This window comes from Ciconia boyciana, chromosome 12 (assembly GCF_034638445.1).
Source record: "Ciconia boyciana chromosome 12, ASM3463844v1, whole genome shotgun sequence".
Taxonomy (NCBI): domain Eukaryota; kingdom Metazoa; phylum Chordata; class Aves; order Ciconiiformes; family Ciconiidae; genus Ciconia; species Ciconia boyciana.
In genome coordinates, this window is record NC_132945.1 from 7,897,758 (window position 1) to 7,921,207 (window position 23,450).

A 23,450-nucleotide genomic window follows, 5' to 3' on the forward strand; every position below is an offset into this window, starting at 1 on the left:
TTGGAGAAATGAGGAGCTCCAATCTCATGAACAGAAATGAGCTGGATGCGTAACTCCCTTTGATTCCTTGAGAACGTCTTCCTTAAATCCCAATTGTGGAATAATTAGTGCCCATAAAGGTACAAATTCTGGTTGAACTGGGGTCACTGAATGTTCGGCCTTGATTGTGGTAATGGGATGTGGCACAAAGTTAGCTTTAAATGATAACATTAAAACTTTCGTCCTTGGCAGCCCTGTATGTATCAGAATTAAAAAATACTCCAAAGTAACGTCCGTGTATTTTAAACCAGGGACACGCTAAGTTACGTGGGAATATTAAATTCAGTGATCTGGCTGTATAAAGCAATTAAACATTTGTGTTTTAACACAAAATTTTTATGATGAATTAATGAATATTGGTTATGGTGAATTGTAGCATGTGCCATGCAAACAGTACAAGTGGCTCCAGTTCAGGGAGTTGCTAATGTAAAAAAACAAGCTAGTGGAGGGATGGGAGTGAAGCTAGATGCAGTGAGGGGAACTAAGCTGCTCAAGATGCAGGCCAGTGAAGCAAATAAATCCCAAATTTCCTTTTCCTCAGGCCGATGCCACCTTCACTAGACCACACTGCCCTCTGAACCCCTTTCCTCAGTCAGGAAAAAAGCTCGGAGCCTTTAAACTAGAGTATTGCCCATTTTACCTAATGTAACTTTTCCAGCTTTCTAGAAAGAGGGAAGTGTTAAGGAGGAATTATTGACTTAAAGAGTAGGGGTAAACGGGTGGCCACCTCCGTGGGATGTTGTGAGACCGTCATCAATCGGCTGGACTTATTTCATGCCTTTATGGGATGCATGTTTTTCTAGCAAAGGCCCTCAGTCGCCTGCAAAGCACAGGTATCCTCCATTAATCCTCTTCCTGAAAGAGATGATCAAGTGTGTTGAAACGAGCGTAGCCAGCAAGAGGGGAAAGGCAAAGGCTCCTCTTTGGATAGATCATGCCAAGAGAGCTTTTTAATAAGGCCTCTGTTTGATACCAAACATCAAAATGCTGCAGGCCTGCTGGCGTGATGTGCAGTGTCAAAGACGCATGCTGGGCTCCGCCGGGAGTGCTTTGAGATGGATGGGTTTTATGGTGTGGATTGAAACCAAACCACCTCTGAGCACATTACTTTTGTCCTCTTTTTCTTTCTTTCTTTTGTTTCCCCCCCCCTTTCTTTTTCTGTCTGAGGACAGATGCTTCCTCTTTCATCTTTGCCCTGGATTTGAAGCCTGTCTGATAAATGTGGTTCTAATTTTGAAACCACTTTTTTGGGGAAAAAAGAGTAAACCTATCCTGTCCTGAGCCATAAAGCGTAGTGGGATGTGCAGAAGCGGTACAGCAGGCTGCGGCAGAGCCCGAGTGCTGGGGTAGAGTCACTCTTGCAACAGAAGGGCGAGCTGCAGCTGGCGACCATCTCCCGTCTGACTTCTGTCCGTGCTCCCTTCCTCCCAGTGGCACTCTCCCAGTAGGACCACTGGCGAGTCCTCGCTTCTTTTGGGTCTTCCTGTCCGTCGTGGGTCACACCCCACGCACGCCTCTGATCTGCTCGCCAGCATCCAGATCTCTCTCCTTCCTCATTTGGCCACTCGTTTACACGTGGAGGTGTAAGGCCTCGTGTGATAACACGTGTGATAACACGTGATGGCTTCGTCTTACAGCAGCCCCATCTGAAGATGGGGTGCCTGCTCTCCGTGTGGGTTTGCATTCCTCTGTGCCCATTTTTCTCCCTACGTCTTCTGCTTCACAAAAGGTGGTTCTTCCGGTGTCAGCACTGTTCAAACCTTCGATCTAGACACAGCTGCTGTTGCATTCACGTGTGCTGTGATGCCTTTTTTCACCCTAATGGAAAGAAGGAACTTAGTCCAGTTTGTTTATTTATTTATTTATTTTTACTTCGCTAGCCTCTTTTTCCTGTTTGTAAATAAGGTGACTATTGCACATCAGAATGTGTTTATTTTTGGTCCATCTCAGAATTTGGTGCAGCTGCTGGGGCTGCAGCCTGGCACGCGGAGCTGTCGCTGAGGCTGGCGCCGGCGTGATGCTGGAGAAATTCATTATTGCTTTTCACGTTGGGGGAAAAGACCCTTTTGCTGAAGAATTGGCATATTGACTCTTCAGGTGTAAGAAGTATTTGAAAGATGCCGTATAATTCGTTGGGGAGATTGATGGTTTATTTTTAAGCTTCCAGTTTACCTCTGTAACCCAAAGTATTACAACTTGTAATTATTTACTGACAATATCAATAAATTCTTCCAAGGTGGAGAAACAGTTTATACCAGCTGAGCATCTTGCCCTACGTTCATAAAAGGACTTTAAAACAGTATCCCAGTAGGTGATGTTCCTTTTGGTAGTTTATTTGATTTTATTGTTTTCTATCATTTGCACAGGCTTCACAGACTCTTTTAGGTTTTGATTACAGTATTCACTTAATGAACATTTTGTTTTTTCTGATTACTTTTTACTTTATGGCCTTTATGACCATCCGTGTCATTTGTGTTATTTGGTATTAGTATTGTTGCTTGAGATATCCTTTATTTTGTCAGTTTGCTTGTAGTATTAGCTAACTAATTATTCATTCTTAAAATGTATCCCATTTTTCTTTGTGACTTATTAGTTTCTGTCTGAACCATCTCCTTCGCTATAGATGTACATTACATAATTACGTTTTCTTCTACTCAAGGTGTGGATTTTAATTCCAGTTTGAAATTTTCATTTGATCTCTCTCTCCCTGGGAAGAAAACATCAAGAAAAACTCTAAGTTCTCGCAAGGTAAAAATTATTCGTGAAATCTGAATTAGTTTTATACACTGAAAAACTGAAACCCTTCTAAAAATTGATTGTACTTAGACTTTGGATTTGAAGATGCTCTTTTTTTTCCTTAAAAAAAAAAAAAGGCAAGCAAAACCCCCCTTCATATCCGTATGGTTTAGTTGGAGTAGTCCAGCACCTGAGATCTATCTTGGATTATTTTTCCAAGTCACAGATATCGATTTCCTGTGTGTTATTCCCTGAACTTGTTCTTTGCATAACAGCGATGTCTATTAGGAAAACTCCCCATCTGCAGATATTTCCCCTGTGGAAACTGTTCTCTGCTCTCTGCACTAATGAATTATGTTACCAGTATTTTCAGATTTTATGTAGCAGAGTAATTTCTGGGAGTATTTGGCTACCCATTATACGCTGTGCCCTTTTAAAGTTTTGTGTCACAAAGGATTTCTTAAAAGGAAGAGTATTTCATCCTTCCCCAAGGAGTTCCTGTGCCGACTTCAGGGGCTGGGCTCGCCCTGCCTCTGCAGCGACCTCCCTGCACCTCTTCCTGGTGCATCCCGTTTCTCTTCCAGATCGAAGTAATGCACGACTATCAGGAAAAGCGGAATTCCTTGCAGTCTTTTATTTCAGACAGCGATGACAACTTAGATATACTAAAAGGGTAAGCTTTCACCCTGTTTACATCGCTCAAAATGGTGTTTATTTCTGGCCAGTCCTTGCCCCATCCATGTGTTCCTCCAGCCTGGCCTAGGTGTTCTCTCTTGCGCTTTTACCTGTTTTCTCATCCCTATGTTGGTTGTTCATGAGATTGCACTATGTTTTGGGCTAGTTGAACCACACTGATCACCTGTGGGTTTTTTACAGACATAAAAATAATATGCTTCTTTTTTTTTTTATTCTTTATTTTAGCCATGTCATAAATGAGCTTATAGAAACTGAGAGAGTGTACGTAGAGGAGCTCTTCACTGTTTTGACGGTGAGTGACTTCTTCAGATTGCTCATTACTGTTCCCAGGTGACTTGTACAAAAGGGCACCTGCCACACTGTCAAACTAAGCAAAAATGTGATGGGGCAGGTTTCTACCAAACTGTCAGATTCCAAGCTAGTAATAAATTTTCAGGTTTGCTCCCTAGTGTGTCTTTGTTGGAGGCATCTGCAGGAACAGTTGGTGTCAGGATGAGCTTTTCATCTAGAATGAGGGAGAAGCCTTCTGTTTGTACACAAAAGCACTGGTAATTAGTTTTATCAGTGCCTCGAAAAATGTACAAAAAAGCTGTTATCTTTAACTGTTCCCTAATTTCTTTTACCTTTTGGAGACAAAAGAAAGAAGCTTGTGTTTCATCCTTGGGAGGATTCTGTCTCAGTACTGTGAAGTTTGTGAATGTATAAAGCACATTTCTTTAGAAACCAGATTATAATTCCTCATACTGCCATTTTAGACACATCTACTTTATTCCAAAATAATTCTTGCTGATGGCCAAAACAAGCTGGCTGTTAAATAGCTCTCCCCCCTTGCATTTCTCTCACCGAGGAACAAGCAGGATATAAATCTGTTGGACTGCAGGTAGTTACATGTAATTGCCCTGCACTGATTGGTTTTTTCTGTTGAACCACACTCTATGTGATAAAGCAGTTGGCAGATATGGAGATTTATTACTGTGCATATCAAGTCTAGATAGAGAAAAATGGACAGATAGACTTAGGTTTTCTGAAGATAGTATTTCCTTTAAAGAGGGAAGCCTGCTTGCAGTGGTTAAATATAAATGACCAATTTTCCAGATACTTATCTTCTACTGAATCCTTAATCAACTACAAAGTGCCTGCTTAGTATAAGGAATACTGATTCCAACCATAGTGAGTGTGAGAGATAAATTTGGAAAGCCAAAGAAGATACGCCATACACACTGAATACATTTTTGCAAACATTTTTGCTACTCATGTTAAAAGGACCTTAGTTCTGTGCAACACTTGGTGACTAGCGTGACCAGCTTGAGCTGTGGCTAATGGCATTCTTGATGTCTTCTTTGCAGCAACAGTCCTGAGCTCTGGCCATGCCTTCTCCCTACCCTACAGTTAGGATGCTTACCGTATCTGGTGAATGTTTTTGTGTTGGTGCAGTGATGTGATGTTACTGAGGGGAGATTTGCATTATCTACTAGTTCCACCCAACAATTTGTAGTGCAGTGGTGTCCCTTCCAGCTCCTTCCTGGTTTGGCAGGCTGTGGTTCAAGAGGCAGGTGGAGCCGCAGAGGACAGAAATCTTGAGGCATTGAGGAGAGCGAGACCTTAGTGCTCAGCAGGGCTTGTACAAGAGCAAAAAGCCTGTTGATTCTGGTATTTGATCTCAAGCCGTCTCTTCTTTGTAACAAGTCACCTCATGCACCGCTTCTCGTGAGGTTGTGTGTAACTGCATACCCCGTAAAAACACACTGCCGCTCCTCTGTCCCACGGTCATAGCAGCAGGCGTGCTCAACCCAGACAAGTATTCCTCCGGGAGCTCTGCCGCAGTCCGGCCATAGCGAGAAGAAAGTGGCTGCGATTTGCCTCTAGTGAATAGAGAGCATCTCTGCAATGCTGGCCAGCCACACAGGAGCCATCCCCTGCTGGATCACAACCCCCACACGCCCAGGGACTGAAAGACAGGGGTTTAGGGACAAAAATAAGGAAATAAAAGGGATGTTGCACCTTGAAACAAAGCAGATTGTATTGAAAGTCTGTTCACGTCCCTTTTTCATCTGCCTTTGAGGAGATGCCAAGCCAAGGTCTTAGCAACTGAGTGATGAGCCCTTTTGCATCCCGCAGGGCTACAGAGCTGAGATGGATAACCCCGCCATGCTCATCCTCATGCCTCCCGTGCTGAGAAACAGGAAGGACATCCTCTTCGGAAACATGCCTGAGATATACGACTTCCACAACAAGTACGATGCTGCCTCTATTCGCCTTTTTATCAGACTGATTTCCTAGAGCAATTAAATACCCAAGCCGTACCTTGCTCACTGCTGCATTTTGCCTCTTCTCCCATCTCTTGCAGAATTTTCCTGCACAGTCTGGAAAGCTGCCTGGGAGCACCCGAGAGAGTGGGATTTTGTTTCCTAGACAGGGTGGGTGACTCACTTTCACATATAAAGCAGACTGGAAGGCCAATATTTCTCCTGATTTGTCGCACTCTGTGACATCTCAGTTATGTCAGTTGAGTAAGGTGCTTCTGATACGCAATACCAACAGCAAGGCAGGGAGCGTAGGTGCGTGGCCAGCAGCAGAAGGGGGAGAGCAGCAGTCGTGACTACACCGTGGTCTGCTGTGATTCCCAGCAGTGGTTCTTTTACCCAAACTCTGTGACTTTTAGATATTACGGTTAGCAGCAGAGATAAAAGCAAATTTACAGTTTGGGCATTCACCTTATTTGGCTGCTGAGCAGGTTTGCATGCACGCGTGTGACTTGCTTTTCGGCTTCCCTTACAGCGAGAGGATTTCCAGATGTATGAGAAATACTGCCAGAACAAGCCCCGGTCGGAGTCCCTGTGGAGGCAGTGCTCCGAAAGCACCTTCTTCCAGGTGAGCTGTTTGTTTCTACCGAGGCAGGCATCATCCTGGGACACTCGTTTGTCCTAAACACCCTCCTCAGCACCCCACTGACTTTGCAGCATATTCTGTTTACCATTGCATGGAAGCCTCACAAAAATAGCAGGTGGAGTTTCTTTACACAAGGAGTTTAAGGCAGATCCATTCATTATATTATTTTACATGTTTTTATAAATTTTCTTTAGTTGTAGGCACCATATGACATTTTTACATGAAATCTTTGAAGTCATCAAACCATACTAGTCATGCTGTTGGAATAACTACTTATAGCTGGTGCGGAACTCACTTGATGTGAATTCTTTGTTCCAGGAATGCCAAAGAAAATTAGAGCACAAACTCGGGCTGGATTCCTATTTGCTCAAACCAGTGCAGCGTCTGACAAAATACCAGTTACTTCTGAAGGTATTTCATATTCTGCTTTGAAAGGACATCAGGAGATAGATTTGTTTTCCAGTTTGTTTTATTTTTCAATTAAAGGTTACCTGTAAATCAGCACCAAGCCTTAGATTACATATTGCTTATCTTGGCCCTCCGTAGTGACTTTCAGTGAGGATGAAAATTTGCATACCTGAAAAAGGAAAAAGTGCTTTTAACAAGGCATTTTTATGGGGAGAAAGACTGTTTGAATCTGTTCAGAGATGCAAAGTGACAGAAGCACTTCTAAGAAAACTGAACCAGAGATGATCATAAGAGTATGATGAATGAAACATAATATATTGATGCATCTCTTCTTCTCCTCAGGTTGTTATAGTGCCTGTAATCTTTAATGCATTTATTCTTGTGTCCCCCATCTGAGGCAGGGCAGTGCTGTTATTCCCACTTTACAGAGTGTGACCAACAGTGGAGTGGTGGCTTCTGAACCCCACCTTCCAGCTTCTTGAATGAGAGATGAGTTACACAAGAAGCTGTAAGTGGGCAGAGGAGGTCTGAAATGAAAGTAATTTTATATCAGTGGTATAATTCCCAACTCTGTCTTCTGCTTATTGACTTGAAGGCTCTGGATTTTATAAAACCTGTTCCTTGTGTCTGCCAGTCTGAAGACAATCATCTGCTGCAACCTCATTTGAAGGCATATATGACATATTGGCAGCTGATGGAAAACCTGAGCCTTATTTTCTATTTCTTACCAAGCAGGAAAACACAACACAAAGACCTTGGATGAGCGTGATGCTGCTCTATAACCTGACACTGTCCCTAAGGAAAGCCAGAAAAAATGGGCCATGCTTGAGTGATCTGTTTCACACCTCACACTGACTGTGGTTTAGAGTGAGTCTTTTTTCTGGTGACATACGAAAAAAGAAACTCAGGCAGTGTAGGTTGCTCTTGGGCATTGGAAACTTTGGGCGAGATGGAAAAGTCTGCTTTGTTCAAGTGCAAACATGTGCTCTTCCATTTCTATTTTCAGGAGTTGCTAAAGTACAGCACGAGCTGTGATGGAGTTCAGGAACTTCAAGAAGCTCTGGTTGCAATGTTGGATTTGCTAAAGTCAGTCAATGACTCTATGCATCAGATTTCAATAACAGGATATGATGTGAGTAGATTTGGGTAATGAGAGACCTTGCACAAGGCCAGATGATGCATTGGGAATGGATAGTGTCCCAGAATGTATGAGCTAAAAACTATACTAGAACAGCTACAAAGTGAATGGGATCAGGAAGCTCTTACAGGTGACAGTCTGCCATCTCATTTCAGGATTTTGGAAAATATCCACATCCAAATGACATGCCGAGTCGCATAGTGCCCACACTTGCCACCTTGTGGTTTTCGAGAGTATTTTTCCAGCATGCATCTTAGTTCTCTCATGGTTCATCTTATAATTCAGCTGGGGTGTCTTCATAGCGTTTCTCATTCAACATTTAACTAAATACGCTCTGAGGCTGATTTTGATCCTTGCCCATTGAAGTGGTTGTCTTTCCTAGGGCTTCAGGGAAGGATGAGGGGTTGGCTTTCTAAGCTGCTGGTGCCAGTCCTGGCCTCCTTGAGAGGTCCATCCCCTGAGACCTCAGTTCAGGCCCAAATCTCATCTGTCCTCTGCCACTGAAGTAGCCAGAGCCCTTGACCTGGACTCCCATAGGAGCTGGAGAGTTTTCCTATCTTCCTAGTTTTTCCAGTTACTGACTTGTATCCCTTCACATAGGCTAGCTGCAGCCCTGCGTCAGAGAACTCTGCTTCCCTCCTGGCATCATGCCGTCACTCCCAAAAGATCATCTGATCCTTCCAGGAAGACCTATTCTTAGAGTGACGTGCCTTGGAACAGGGCTGGCCCCATCACCCGTCATTGTTTGGACAGTCCTCTTACATTTTAATTGACGTCTTTTTCTTTCTTTTTTTATTTGTCATACTCTCACCAGGGTGACCTGAGTGAACTGGGGAAAGTATTGATGCAAGGATCTTTCAGTGTTTGGACAGGACACCGGAAAGGTCCAACCAAAATGAAGGATCTTGCCAGGTTCAAGCCAATGCAGAGGCATTTGTTCCTGTACGAGAAAGCTTTGGTCTTCTGCAAGAAGCGAGAGGAACACGGAGACGGATATGACAAAACCTCATCTTACAGTTTTAAGCATTTTTTGAAAGTAAGGACTTCTTAGTTGGGGCTATTGCCAGGTATATTGTAAACCAGTAACTCTGCAGACCCAGAGAGCATTTTTCCTCTAACACAGTGGCTTGTTTTCTGCTATTAAGGGTTGTAATGCCCCATACGGAAGTGCCATGCCCGTGAAAGGCTGTTGGTTGTAATAAGCTGGGAGGACCCCCGTAGCTGAAGCAGCAGCTGGGAGAGCCCGTGGACTCAGAGTCACGTATGTGATGGCATCTGCCAGGGACACCGTGCTGCGGGCAAGTCCCAGGGATGAGAACGTGCCTTCCCCCCTCCCCTAGTCCACTTTCCAGGAGCAGGGGCGAGGACATGAAACTGGGGAGGCCCTTTGCATCTTCCCCAGCCCACCTGGGAGAGCAAGGGGGCTCCTCATGCCCCTGGTCCCCTGGGAGGTCCCTTGGGCTGGGATCTGTCTGGTGCACAGCCTGGAGGAGCCTGGCTCCTCCTGAGCCCTGTTTCCCAGCCAGGAGGATGTGGAGACACCTCTTCTTCCTCTCTCATTGCCTTTCTTCTTTGGCAGGCTCTAACTGCAGCTAAAAGGACAATTATCAGACGGAGAGAGTAGCCTATGGCAAAGTATGAGGGACATAAACAACTGTCCCAAGCCTATAAAGGCCAATTATTATCAATAAAAATCCCAAACTGCTCCTCTAAAAGAGACCTTCTGGCATACTGCGTGTGATGAGCACTTCTAACATCAGCATTTTGTCTCAGTACTCTGCCTTGCTTTTCTTGATAAATAAAAGCCCAATATGGGTATATCTCAGAATGGAAAAAAATGGGCACTTGGTGGCAGAGCCCTCAAGCCCAGGTGCTGCAGGTCCCTGATCTCAGTGGGGTTTGGAGAGAGAGATGGCACCAGTATTTGGAAAGCCATGAAAAAGGAGAGAAGTCCGTTCAGCTCCAGTGCATGTTACAAATTGTGTATTAAAACCAAATCCCAGGCCATATGTTTAGGTACTTAAGTGTTTTTCCCAAGCAGCATCATTTTCTTTCTGGAGAGCTTGTTTTCCCTGTAGTACTTGTTTTACAATACATGGTTTTGAAAGAACTGAAGAGGTAGCATGGGGAAAGCCTGCTCAGAGGAGAAAATCTCGTGTTCAGGAGTCCAGGCAATGTGGCCAGGGATTTTCTTTGCCTCGAGAGGGCTCATTTAACAGTTGTTTGTGTCGCCACGCTGAGAGGCTGGGGTTAGAGAATCCGTGGATGCTGCAGGATTACATCCGCACACATATGTTTTCTGAATTGCTGTCCTGAGGGTGAAATCATGCTTCTGGAGCTTGACGTTTGTTTGATTCATGATAGCATCAGGAAATTATTTTTCTTTGCAAGAATGTTTTCTGGGGATTCAGAATTAAAGCAAGCTGTTGGGTAGAAGCTGTGTAACTGGACATCTGCAAAACAAATAAAAGAACCCCTCAGGGTAATATTTTACATACTATGTAAAATATCCAGTGGTAAATACCTCTTTAGCTGAGATTCAGTAACTTAGAAGATGCAGGTTCATAACTCACTGCGATGCCAAGTAAATCAGTCTGCCTCTTAGCACCGTGGAAGTGATGCAGATGAACCATCCCAGAGCTTTACACTAACCCACCTCGGTCTGCATTGCAGTGTACCAGCAGCTGAGGGACAGTAAATCCTGGTCAGGGGGAGGAAGCAGAATTTCAAAATCCACTAGCATGAATGAACAGACCTTAAATACATCTATTCCTGGCACTTTCCTTCGCATCCTCATAGTAGATCATCTGTAATTTCTAATATCTTGATGTCTGGGCAGTTTTTTAGGAGCTTCCGTAGAAATTGCCAGAGGAGATGCACAGAACTGGAAATTGCAGAGTATGGATAAGGCACTCTCTAGGCTGCCCTTTCAACATCTTTCATAGATTATTTTTTTAAGTTTTAAGGTTTTTAAGTTTTCATAAAATCAGAGTGGAGCCTTATCTGCCTTTCTAAGGCTTTATGGTGCTATACTGCACAGGATAAAATAATTTAAAAAAAATATTTTAAAATTCTTAAAAATAAAATAAAACTAGGAAATACTGACTGCCGTTCAGTGATGGGCCTTTCTGCATCTGGAGGCAAACACTTTCTCAGGAGTTCATAAGAGCTCTGCTGTTCATACCAGTGAAGGAATGAGGAAAGCTAATTAGCAACTTGCTTCCTATTTCCTGAGGCTCTTCATAGTCACTGAAAATGGGTGTTAACATGTGAAAAAGTAACTAGGAACAGAAAGTTTGCCCAGGTGACCTAATCTGTAAATCCTTGTAGTCATTTGGACCAAAAGCTCCGAGGATGCACATATTAACAAAGAACAGCAATCTTAAACAGATGTTCTTTCTAAGGCCTTATTTGTATTTATACTGATTTATCTAATGCAATCTGTGTCAATAATTTATGGTAGATGATACCATTATTATTAGATCTGTTTCAAAACATGCCAGTGGGATACTTTAGCTATTTTTGACCATCCGTTAATCGGTGATAAATTGCTAGCAAACTGCTTTAAGTGAGAAGGTGGTTTACGCAATATCGGGTATTAAAGTGTTTTTCAGCTTTATGGCATGTTCAGCAGGTGGGTCTGAGATCTCCTGTTGCTGAAGAGTTTCTTGGTCTCTAATTGTAGTTTGAGCTACTGAGTCAGTTGGGTCATGTCCAGATCCTGAATTATTTGGGCCTTTGGCATTTCCATCCAACTTATCAAAAGTGGTCTGTGATAACGGGTACCTAGGTATGGCATGCTTCCTGAAAGCCAGCTTTATGGCAGCTCAGGCTGTATATCCAAAAATTAATCCTTGGTTTGGAAACCTTGGGATGGTGTCTCAACTACAGGGATGGTCAGGGACCAAAAGATGTTGAACTGAAGTTCCTAAAGGAGCTGAGGGCTTCACAAATGGGTTTTAAAGATTGCTGAAAGAATGAAACACAGAATTCAGCGAGTAAATAAAGAATAATACGGCAGAAATAATGTATGTAGAAAAATAATGTGCCATGCATTTATAAATCTTCATAAGTCCCGTCTGAGAAATTTCATACTGAAAGAGGTATGAGATGACTTTTCAGTTAGTTCCACTGATTCCTGAATGAAAAGTCCCCTAAGGTCTATTGATTGGTTTCAGAAAGCTTATACAAATACAGCAAGCTAGCGGAAAGTCAGGGGGGATAAGTCAGATAATGACTTTCAGTTGCTACTGAAATTAAAGTTGATGAAATGTGTTAAATTGGGTGAAAACAGGTTTGTTTAACATGCTGCAAAATGCTTGGATTCATAGGGAAGAGGGAAAGATTTGTAGTATGTTTAATTTTCTTGTTCTTTTGGATTTGCAGATGAATGCAGTAGGAATAACTGAGAATGTGAAAGGAGATCATCGGAAATTTGAAATCTGGTATAGTGGGCGAGAAGAGGTCTATGTCGTGCAGGTTTGTAGCTTCAAAAATCTGGGTATTTGTACATCCTCATAACAGTGTTAAGGAAATGTCTGATAATCCCGTAAAGATCCATGGGAGGCATTTAACTCGCATTTCTTCTTTCTCTTTGCCCATGTCAGCATTCACAGAGCTGTCCCAGTGGCTGGTCCTTGGTGTCCAGGCCAGAACTGTAAACGTCATCTTAAAGTGGAGACAGAATTGCTCCTTGGAAATAGAGCCTTTTATTCCAGATGAAATCTCAAGTAGACCAGTAGCTTTACTGTGCTTAATAGCTTACGTGAATTGAGCTGGGAAATGGGCCTCGGGCTTTACTGGGCAGAGGCCACATGTGCTCCTCTACAATTAGATCTCAGAACTGCTCCCAGAGCAAAGGCTATTTCCGTGGTGCTATTTCCAGTAGTCTTTTGACTCATCTACAAAATAGTAGCCCGACTGACGTGATTTCTTCCTGATTTTTTTTCCTTTTGTAGCATTTTGAATAGAAATTTGTGATGGTGAAACACTAATAGGGTGTTCACAGGAAAACCCGTTGTGAAAATATTGTTGATTGATACGTTTTTTAGTTAGTCTTCTGCCTAGCTTTTTTCCTCCGTGTGACAACACAGTAGCCAACTTAAATTTGTAAAGCAGCTGTATGTAGCCGAGTATACATATATTCAAAAGGCAGATTTGGCCCTTTAAGTATTCTGTAAAAGAGAGAAGATGCATGCACACGTGTGCTTTTGCCTGCACTCCTTGCATTGTAGTGATGGCTCCACAACCTCCACTGTGTTTTGCCTGGATGTAGTGGGGATCATCAATTTTAAAAGATCAAGAATGTTTAAAACTTAGTGGTGGCTTTGGATAGAAGGAGATTTCAGATAATTACAGCATAGAAAAGTAAGATTTTATTCATACATTACAATGGATGATTCTCCATTCAAAACTCAGACAGTTTTCTCTTCTTCCAGGCCCAAACAGTAGATCTGAAGATGGCTTGGTTGAATGAAATAAGAAAGATTTTGTTCAAGCAGCAGGAGCTTATAAAAGGTACATTTGACCAATTTCTCTGTGGCATTCACTCTGCAGCAGAACCTTTCCTATTTTCACATTGCTAATCTTCAAATCCACTAATTCTCACCAGAGAATTGATTTTCAGAAGCAGCCTAGTAGCAAAATACTGGAGTGAGGTCTTACATTACAGGGAAAAAACATAACTTAGAGCAGTAAAGTCCAGGTGCTTATGTGCAAATGAATTACGGAAGTACTTTTTTTTTTTTTTTTGTCATTACCTTGGGGATTATTTCACATTTGTTATCATAGGCTTAATTCAACAAGACACATAGCAGATGCCTAGTTTTAAGCATATTAGAGTCTTCAGTGGCATGCTCACTATTGGATTTGTGCTAACATACCATCTTAATCATAACTAAGTCTGTGCTTTGCAAGAGTCCCTAGGTCAGTTTTTCTCTTAACAGAAATCATTAGTGTTGTATAAAAGGTCTAACTTTTAAACTAATGCTTTGAGTGTGATGGTTACTGATACAAAAATGGATTTTAAGCTGGTGTTTGACCTCCTCACAGTGGAGAAGCAGCAGCCCGGCTCATGCACGGACCAGCTCCCACTCTCTTCCCAGCTGAGTGATGGGTGAGTCCCAGGAGCTGGACCGGAGGCTCTCGCTGGTACCCTCCCATCGCTGGGCACCCAGTGTCTTCTGGCCGTATCCTGGCTCTGTGCTATTCCCCTCACCCCATTTCTGTCCGAAACCTCTGGGTAGGTGGCAGGAGGGATGTGCTGCAGTTGGTCCTTCGGTGGCGGTGGTCTGGGGACAGGGTCTGTAAGGGGCACCCTCGAGCACTCGCCGGGCAGCACAGCCTGAGCTGCAGCTCCTCTGCGAATGGAGACGAAGATCAAAGATGGTGCTCAAATTCGAGATACTGTAGCAATTTTATTTCCCCTCCCCCAAAAATTAAAACCAGTCACCGAGTCCTTTACTTTTATAGAAACATACATTAAAAAGTACCATTATTATTTCTGACCCTGTTTTACAGAACTTTGTGGAGTTTACGTTCATTCATAAAGTAAAACTAAGATGGATTTCTTTGTTTTAATCATTCAGAAAGCAGCAGAGAGCCTCCATAAGCTCAGAAGAGAACGACTCGGAGCGCACTAGCCCGGTGATGCTGGACAGTGGGCTCCTGTCCCCCCAGAACAAGCCCCACAGAAGTATGGACCCTTCCCCTTCCTTCGGGGCATGCTTTGCGGGTTCTGGGGTACCCCCAACCTGAGCTGCACACTGTCTTGCAGGCTGGCCAGGAATGTCACAGTCCCTGGAAATCTGCGAGGGGCTGGAGGAGTGGTCAGGTAACCAGTACCTCTCCAACTGCTCGGACACCGAAGAGGAGGACGGGAACCAGCTGGTTAGTACAGAGATGCAATAGTCCCAAAGCTTGGGGTGCTGCCGTTTTTGGTCATCTCACTTTGTTTTCTTCACTGGATGATGGATGTATCTTGTCCGTGTCTCTCAGATTTTCCACATCTCAATTCTGGGGAATGAGGAGATGTCTCAGCCACAGTTTCTTGAAATAATTTTAATTAAGGTAGCTGATAGGGCTCTGTCACATTCCCTGCGGCAGTCAGAAATAACAGCTGCGTGATATGAAATGTAGCTAAATAAGATCATTTTTTCTTACTCCACAGTCTCCAGGAAAATATAAAGCCCTTGCAGACTGCAAGAGGAGAGGATCAGAGGACCTGCTGGTGAAAAATGGTGATGAAATTCAGCTTTTGCATGAAGATGGTGAGGGACAGTGGTAGGTATTTTAGGATTACTTTGCCTTATCTCTCAGAGCCTGCAAGGCAGTCCTGTGCAAGCTCACTTGCCTGGTGATTCACTCGTTGCAGCTTCTGATTAAGTTCTAGACTGTTCCAGGAAGCTGGAGAATTCATTCCCTTGCCAAGACTAGAGGCCGTATGCACTGGCTTGGCCTGGGAAAACGTGTCAGGGCTTCCCTCGACGTGGGTGTCTGGGTGAGCTGTGTCTTACCAACATCTTCACAGCCCCTCTTGCCATGCTCTTCCCGCTTCAGATGATGCTTCAAGTGAGAGCTCTTTGCCCACCCCAGCTCAGCTGTTGGCTTTGTTCCTCTGGGCTTATTAATAGCAATATTGAGTAATTGCGAGACATTTTCCTCCCTCAAACAGCTGTACGAGTGTTAACTGGTTAATGGCTGCGGACCAGCTTTCTGTTGTATTTAAAGCTGTGCCTCGCAAGATAGCACTTCACAGCTGGTTCTCTCCTTACGGCTGGGAGCGTTGCCTGGGAAATCACCATACCCAGCCTCCTGCCTGTTGAACCATTAGTCTCGCTGTCTCAGAGGGCAGCGTGACCTCTCCTGATTTTTTGCAGCAATTTGGCTGAGATTTCTGGCTGTCTTTCCTTTCCAGGTTGATTTCTGACTAGCTCTCGTCAGCCACCCCGGGGTCTCAGTAGGAGAGAGCACAGCACACTAATGCCTTGTTCAGGATGTGGAAGGGGTGATATTGGCAGGAACCTGAATCAGATTTGTTCAGGCACTAGCCCGCAAATGCACAGACACAGATGCCCCACGGAGGATTCCTGGCTGGCATCTACAGCCCTTGCACTTCAAGGGAAATTCAGTTTTTTGTTAGCAAAAGCAAGATGTAAAGCATCTCAGTATTGCTGAATGCTCACCACCTCTCACAGCAGTTTCGGCCAGTGCCAAGCAAAGATTTCTCACACCAAACTTATTTGTTAGAGCAGATTTCACTGCATGAATGAGACGGAGAAATGTCATTTATGAGCATGGGTATTTCCAGCTGCCTACATCTTGGCTTGAATTTACTTATAGTACCCTGACTAAATTCATCCTACCAGTCTAGCTTAGTAGCAGAGGGTTGAGAAAAGTAATTGCCCTTGGCTCCATCGGTAGTCAACGGAGGGAAACCGGCACCTCTGGAGAGCGATGCAGGTCTTGGGCAGGAAGACTCATGCTCTGGAGAGTCCTGTTCCTCTCCATTGAGTAGAGAGGGGTCCAAGGCAACTGTGCTCCCAGTTTGGGTTTTCTGATTAGGTTCCTAAATTTAGGTGGGAATAATACTTCAAATGCATGCCCAGCTCCTGTTAAAATGCTTCCTTGGTTTGAACAAATTGTTGGTTGCACCAGCAGTTGTGTAGAGTGTGCCCATATCAAACTGCTCCTGGGTTAGTTTGTTTCTTTTACTACTACCGTTGTCATTCAAAGGTTGGTGAAAAACCTAAACAGAAGAAAAGAAGGCTGGATTCCTGTCCACAGTCTGCAGATAGTGGTTGGTGACTGCAGATTTCGGAATGCCAAAGTCGCAGGTATCATATAGCACGCCTAGCAGAAATATTTCATAACTCCGATCAGGTCTTTTAAGCCATTTGCTTTACACTTGGTGTACTAAATCTGGCTGCATATGCCTCTGCAGGAAAAAAAAGAAAGCAGCTACTCCAAAAAGCCTGCAAAAGTAGTAAATTAAGCTTTTTTTTGTTTGTTCACACCTTAAGACATTTCTGTGACTTTAGGCACTAGTAAATTAAAACCAAGCATTTAAAAATGTAGATTTCTTTGCGAGAGCGCTGGGTAGAAGATCGGGAAGAAGAGACGGAGTCTGATCAGGGATTCCTGTGACTGTTTTGCCTGCTTGCTGCTGTAGCTCTAACCTCGTGTGAATAGGAGGTACCTAGGCAAAATCTCCTGCTGCAAAAGACGTCGTGGCCTGACCCCCAGCACTCTCAAGGCAATACTTCGTTTCTGCAGCCTCACTCTTGCCCTCATTGCTGCCTGCTTGTTAATCCATCGTTAGAATGAAGTTTATAAACAGGTTACCAGGTTTCGGTAGAAGGCTTCTAGTCTCAAAAATCATATTTCTCATTTTCTAGCCGTAAGTGTACATAGAAATAGATAGGGAAGCATAACAGATGACACAAGAAAATGCCTTAAGAGCAGCCTGTCGCCCTTGCCATGTATGCAGTGTCACCGCTCCATGTGTTGCCTCATCACCATGCTGTCCACTGGAAACGGGAGAGCAGGGTTTGTAATGGGAGCAGCTCAGGAAACCCACATAGATTTTAGTCCATTAAAAAAAAAAAAGAATCCACCAGTTATTGCCATGTGAAACAAATTTTGTGAGTAGATTTCTTTTTAAATACTTCCTTTTTGTCAAAATCTATTGTTTTGATGAATATGAAGGAAGCCGACTTTAAAGGCTTAAAATTCCAGTCAGCTCTTGATGGTTTTCCAGTATATTTCAGTGAAATCCTTCCTATACAGGAAGGGTTTTTTTAATCCCCTTTGTTGCAAGGCAGTCAAATTTCACAGGTCGGAGGTTTTCTGACTTTACGTAAGGGGTAGCTCACAGTGGGCTAGCAGCACAGCTGAGAGGGTTCCCCTTGGCGTGCTGCCATCCTGGAGCACCAAGTGTTGTCTTCTCAGCAAGTCTGGTTACCACATCTTGCCGGGTCCTGGACCACAGCTGCACAGGAGGTTTCTCCAGCCGTAAATGCATTTTGAAAACAGGGTGCCGGCAAACTTTGAACACTTTTGGTTGTTAGTGGTCATATCCTCCAAAGCCTAGAGACTTGCAGCTCCAGGCTGGTTTACAAAGTTGCTGAGTACAAATTAAGGAGAATTTCACAAGGCGAAACCACAGAAGGCTCCTCCTGTGAGTCTCACACCACTGCCCAGGCGCTTTGCAGTCGTGTTGCCAGGGTCGAGTCACAGCACTGAGGCTCTGTTTTCCCTGTTAATCTTAACTCGGTGTCTCTCTCGCTATTGCTGATCGTGTATGCAGTCTCTAGGCATGATTCTAATTTTACATGCACTCCAGGCGATGTTGTACGATGATGATGGATGTTTTCTTGCAATTTCCTAGAGCTATTCCTAGAGCTTTTGGGTGACGTGTCCTTATAGCCATAATGTACTTGCACTCTGAAAACTGATGTTCAAACGGTACCTTTGTATTTAGCAATCCCCTTTCCTCCGTGGACTGGTCATTTTATACTGCAGGTGACTTTGTACCACTGACTGCTGGGGAATGCAGTCTGGATTGGGCTCTTTTCTGCTTCTTCAGAAGGTGGAGCTCTTGCTCTAATATAGCAGAGGAGAATTAGGCAACCAAGCTTGTAGAGCAAAGTAGGGGCAGGAGGGAGCAGTGTAACCCTCACATATTATTAGCTGCTTGTACTGAAATGCTGTTTTGCATGTGAGCAGGGTAAACTTGATTAACATGTTGTGGGGTCCCCAAGAGCTTTGAGCGTGCTGGAGTTGCTTCAGAGCTGGGGGAGAAGCAGTCCTGGCCCTTCTTGGAGGGTAGTGCCTCTGTTATTGCTCAGCTCCAGGTCCCCCCAATAAATTAGAGTATATCTCCAATCACAGAATTTCATAACCAGATTTCATACATATCTGGGATTTGTTTTTTTGTTGTGGGTTTTTTGTTTTTATTTTTTTCAGTGCAAAGCCTTTAGCTGAATAGATGAAATGGTTCCCTCACCTTAACATTTTTTTCTTAGGTTTACACTGTGGCTATAACAAAAACCTCCCCCCAGAGGATGGCTGATGCCTGCTTGCTTACAAGCTGTTCCTCTCCCCTCCTGCTAATTATTCCAGTGTTGGGCCGGTACAAATCATAGTGAAGCTACAGGGAACTTTTTTTCTGCCCATTTTAAGTTATCAGATGTGTATTCGGTCAATACCCCACTCCACTACCATTGCCAGCTTTGCAAATCCACGGTCCTCCTGCCCCCAGCCTCTGAGGGAGAGCCTATGTGCAAAGCTGAACTTGCAACATCCAAATGACTCCACAGATGATTTTTCTTCCTTTCCTCACATGGTTGCATAGGTAATTTTCCTTATAGATGGGTGGTTACTATTGGCAATGCCATGTAACTGTTGACAAAGCAAGTATTTGGGTCCAAATCTTCTTTTACAAAGGTGTGTGTGTGGGAAACCTTATTAAATTTTCTGTAAATCTTGGCCTGGATGTAAGCCAGGAGGCTTTTTGGGAGGAAGATGGCTGGCTTGGAGGTCAGTTTGAAAACCAGTGTTCCCTCTGGTGTGCCTCTAGCTATAATTTCTGAGATTAGTCCTTGCTGCTTTCTTCTGAATAGATTTATTCTGTCTCCTGTGCAAATCCATGGCGGATTTTTTTATGTGTGCCACAGAAATAGTTTTACATCGCAGGTGATAACACACAGATCTCAAAATGGAAAAGGTTTGGAGAGAACTCTGCTCAGAAAAATCAATATTCAGAAAATAGCTACTGCTCAGATTTACCTGTGTGTTGCTAGTTTAAGCTGCCTTGCTAAAGCAGTCAGGCATTGCCTGGTCAACAGACCTGACTTTTATATGCATTAACAAGGAGATGCAAGATTATCTTTTCATTTCCCTTGTGCAAGGCAGACATCTCGGGGAAGGTGAGGGCTGCAGCGTTACAATCCCAACTCCTCTCCCACAGCGGGGCAGGAGACAAAACATTTCTGCAAGTCCCCTGGTTGCTAACGTGCCAAAGATCATGATTTACAGCACTGGCAGTGTCTGTGCCAGTGAAGGAAAAGGCATCTCACCTCTCAGCTGCGCTGCAGCACCCACTTCATGGCAAACGGATAGCGGGGCAGCAGAAATGAGGTCCTTGCTGCAACCCAAAGTAGATGTGTGACTTGTTTTCACTTCAGTGACACTGTCCAGCAGCACTGCAGGCTCCCCTCTCATCGAGGTTAAGCTCTGTCCCTGCTCTTCTTTCCTCTCAGCAGTGGTAAACAGACACAAGCAAAAGGAAACGGGTTGTTTGCTCTCGAATTTTCACATCAGAGCAAAATGGGGCCAAAGGATTTTCAGGTTTTTTCACCTGACCTTTAAAAGCTGGGCAGAGAGAAGGGCGAGTGTCCAATTTCCACTCGCTGCGCGGAGGTTGCATGAGACTGATTTCTTTTAGAGAGAGCATGAAATAGAGTAGCCTGAATAAAAAAAGGGATTCAAATGAAAAATGGAAGCAGTGATAAATGCCTTTACTTATTATGTGTATAAAAGAAATATTGCTGCAACTTTCAAGTTCTTTTAAACAGCAAAAAAGTTCTATGGCAGAATTTGACTTGAGCCCAAAGGCAAGGAGCATTCAGAGCAGGCGTGGAAGGATGCTCTGTGCCAGGGCAGGCACATGCACCCACTTGGTTTAAGGAGGATGCAGGCTCCTGTTCTACCCTCCAGACCCTCTCCTAGTTTGTTTTAACACCCCACTTGCAAAATTATCTCTTCCAAGCCTTAAGGGGATCCCCTGTGTGTGCCCTTCATGCGATAAAGCTAAGTAAAGGTTTCCCCTGCTGGTAGTGCCCGAAGGACCGAGCTTGCATGTCCTCTGCTCCTGCTGGCCAGGGCGGCAGGGATCGTCCTCTCGACCATGGTGAGCTTGAGGCAACCCTTTACGTGGCTCCCTGGCCACGTGGTTTGAACCTGCCCGATCAGCATATCGTACGTGGCTGAACTCTTGAGCTTTTGCAGGCTGGCGTAAGCATGTTGGCTGAAATGCGCAAGTTTTGTCTAAGCTCTGTTTAAAATGCCACTTGTAGTTTTGCAGATGCAGCACAGCTGTTTGCACTATTAATCATGCACTTTAATGATTGCAGCCACAGGCTTTTGTATTTATGCAGGGTCCATTAAAGGTAACGTTGATTTCTTTTTGGCCTTTGAAACATAAAGCAGGGTCTCCTTGTACAACCTGTGATGCCAGCCAGCTTCACAGAAAAGCTATTTTGTACCGCTGTAGAAAACCATTTTGAGCCTGACAAAATAAGGAGTCTAGAGAAGATATCAGCTGGCCGCGCTGTGATAATCAAGTGATAGATGATGGAAATGAGTCAAACCCTGCGGTCCTGCCTTAGACAAAGCTCTCACTGAAGCTAGTGGGAGTTCAGCTTTTCGGGAGATCTGCAGGAGTGCACTTATTTTTTTTATGTTATACAAATGTTACGTGATTACAGGGAATAATGTATTTCTTGGAATAAGATGCTTTAATATTAACATCATTCTTCATTACTTTATAGATGCTGCCCTGTGTAACACGAGAAAGTTTAGTTCCCCTTGAATTAAGGGTGAACTAGTAGCATCCTATTTTCGATGCTCTTTGGAAGCTTTCAACTAAGTGTTACAGAGAAATAGCACAATAGTTGGAGTTGTCCTGTACTATTCATCACATTCACAGACCTCCACAGCTTCATCTGCACTGAACGGGACTGGGGTCCTAAGCAGCTTCTCATAGTCATAAAGGAAGCCATTCTCTGCTCTGTCTTTCTTTTCTCCTATGGAAAGTACAGTATTTTATTAATTTTACCTGCTGTTTTTCCATGACATCCATCACGTTTCATCAGAGAAGTACACTACAGTTTCCTGACACTTTGTTTAGATGCTTGAAATTTCCTCTACAGGTTGAAGGCTTTACCTACTTATTAGCTGACAACTGTTGAAGTTGCAAATAAAAGAGTAGATTTTGGTAAACCAAAAAAAAAAAACCAAACCCCAAACCAAACAAAGAAGCTGTATGTCCTGCTTTAATTGATTTTATGGATGGATTTTTCTTAAATATTTACTTCAGCTATGTGAATGTAATGTTCTGTAAGAGCATCATCTGGCTGACTCACATGCGAAGATGCAATAACGCTAAAGATCCTCTTTTTGCACTTGGGGTCTGACTCCAGCCCACTGCAGTCAGTCCCATTGATTTCAGTGAGGTTTGGATCAGGTCAAACTGACAACTCAGGGTTGTCGCCAATCACTTAGGGTCCCAAAGTGTCCCAAGGCTGAAACCTGTATCTAGCAAGTGTTGAAGTTTACATTAAATGTATGTACTTTTGGAACACGTGCCATAAATCAAAGCTAAATGTCCATGTTTGCACTAAGGATGTTCTTGTGATAAGACTGTACTTTTCAGCATCTTTAACAATAATGTATCTATTGAATTTTTGAGAAAGAAAAAAGAATATTGAACACTCATAATTTAATTTTGTGTTTCTTTGTCTAGTTTTGCTTTTGTAGAACATAGGTACAGGTGGTTTGACTTTTAAGCAGATGTGTACAAAGAGCATCTGACTGTGTTGAGAACAGGGTTAATAGTATGCATGCGGTAGTGAATTTGCTCTGTCCCGTCAAAGTGAAACATTTTATACCGTGGACTGAAGGGGGACCTTTATGATCAGACTTTGATTTGTGAGCCATGGATTGTTAGACACAGTCCCAAGTTGTTAAGTTAAAACATACTGGGGTGGGGTTTTTTTGGTGACCATTTTTGTATGGAGGAATTGTTGAACTGCTTGATGGCTGTGGTTGCCTGGGGTTTCCCCGCCATGCTGGCATGCAGCGGTGGCTATTTCTCCAGTTTGGGTGGCCAGTATTGTGGGTAACCCCAGTACGCCCTCAAAGCCTGACCAGCTGAGTCTGAACTGAGCAACTCTGCAAGACCTAGAAAGATCCCAGTATTCTTCAGCCACTGGCAATCATAGCAGAGGTTTTAAGTCACTGAAGGTTATTTCCATCTACTCTAAAATCGGTCACAATGCACCTGCTAGGTGGAAAAGCAGGAGTCTCTTAAGTTACTGTCGGGGCTGTTTGTAGTGGTAACAGTTCTTGTGGTAACAGTACACATTTTGAGGTACAACTGTAAATATTTGTCTCAAACATAGCACACATTGCATATTAAATGGTTTTAATCTTTTTTGTCTTCCATAGTTTTAAATCTAAGCTTTTATTAGTTTATGAGGTTGATAAGTTCTGCAAATCTGAATGTACAGTCTGAGATTTTTAACATTTGAAACTTTGCACACGACATGGTATGTTACCTTAAGTATGCTGTTGAACTAGGCTCTTCATGTATATGTTGTAGAGAATTACAGTAGAGAATTTTCTCTGACTGCAAGTTTAAATGAACTATATTGTATATGTACCTGTAAAAAAATGTGTTAAATCTATATTTAAAGATTAAAAACTTGTTAAATAAATTCATATGAGAATATGCAATTCTGTCCAAAGACACCTCTGCTATAAT

General features: G+C 43.4%; 1 protein-coding gene across 3 annotated transcripts in view; it reads left to right on the top strand.

The window, feature by feature from the left end:
* MCF2 (MCF.2 cell line derived transforming sequence) overlaps positions 1 to 23,358 on the top strand; it is a 60,151-nt gene extending 36,793 nt beyond the window's left edge. For 2 of the 3 annotated variants that reach the window (XM_072877054.1, XM_072877055.1), the window contains 17 exons: positions 2,699 to 2,787; positions 3,360 to 3,448; positions 3,697 to 3,763; positions 5,590 to 5,705; positions 5,819 to 5,888; positions 6,250 to 6,342; positions 6,679 to 6,771; positions 7,775 to 7,900; positions 8,721 to 8,942; positions 12,293 to 12,385; positions 13,345 to 13,423; positions 13,958 to 14,021; positions 14,494 to 14,600; positions 14,682 to 14,794; positions 15,075 to 15,187; positions 16,640 to 16,740; positions 21,457 to 23,358. In XM_072877054.1, coding sequence (XP_072733155.1) covers positions 2,699 to 2,787; positions 3,360 to 3,448; positions 3,697 to 3,763; positions 5,590 to 5,705; positions 5,819 to 5,888; positions 6,250 to 6,342; positions 6,679 to 6,771; positions 7,775 to 7,900; positions 8,721 to 8,942; positions 12,293 to 12,385; positions 13,345 to 13,423; positions 13,958 to 14,021; positions 14,494 to 14,600; positions 14,682 to 14,794; positions 15,075 to 15,187; positions 16,640 to 16,740; positions 21,457 to 21,497 — 1,676 coding nt within the window. In that variant the 3' untranslated portion in view covers positions 21,498 to 23,358. The remainder of the gene's footprint in view (positions 1 to 2,698; positions 2,788 to 3,359; positions 3,449 to 3,696; positions 3,764 to 5,589; positions 5,706 to 5,818; positions 5,889 to 6,249; positions 6,343 to 6,678; positions 6,772 to 7,774; positions 7,901 to 8,720; positions 8,943 to 12,292; positions 12,386 to 13,344; positions 13,424 to 13,957; positions 14,022 to 14,493; positions 14,601 to 14,681; positions 14,795 to 15,074; positions 15,188 to 16,639; positions 16,741 to 21,456) is intronic. The other variant, XR_012044751.1, reaches the window with a different exon arrangement.
* The last annotated feature ends 92 nt before the right edge of the window (positions 23,359 to 23,450 follow it).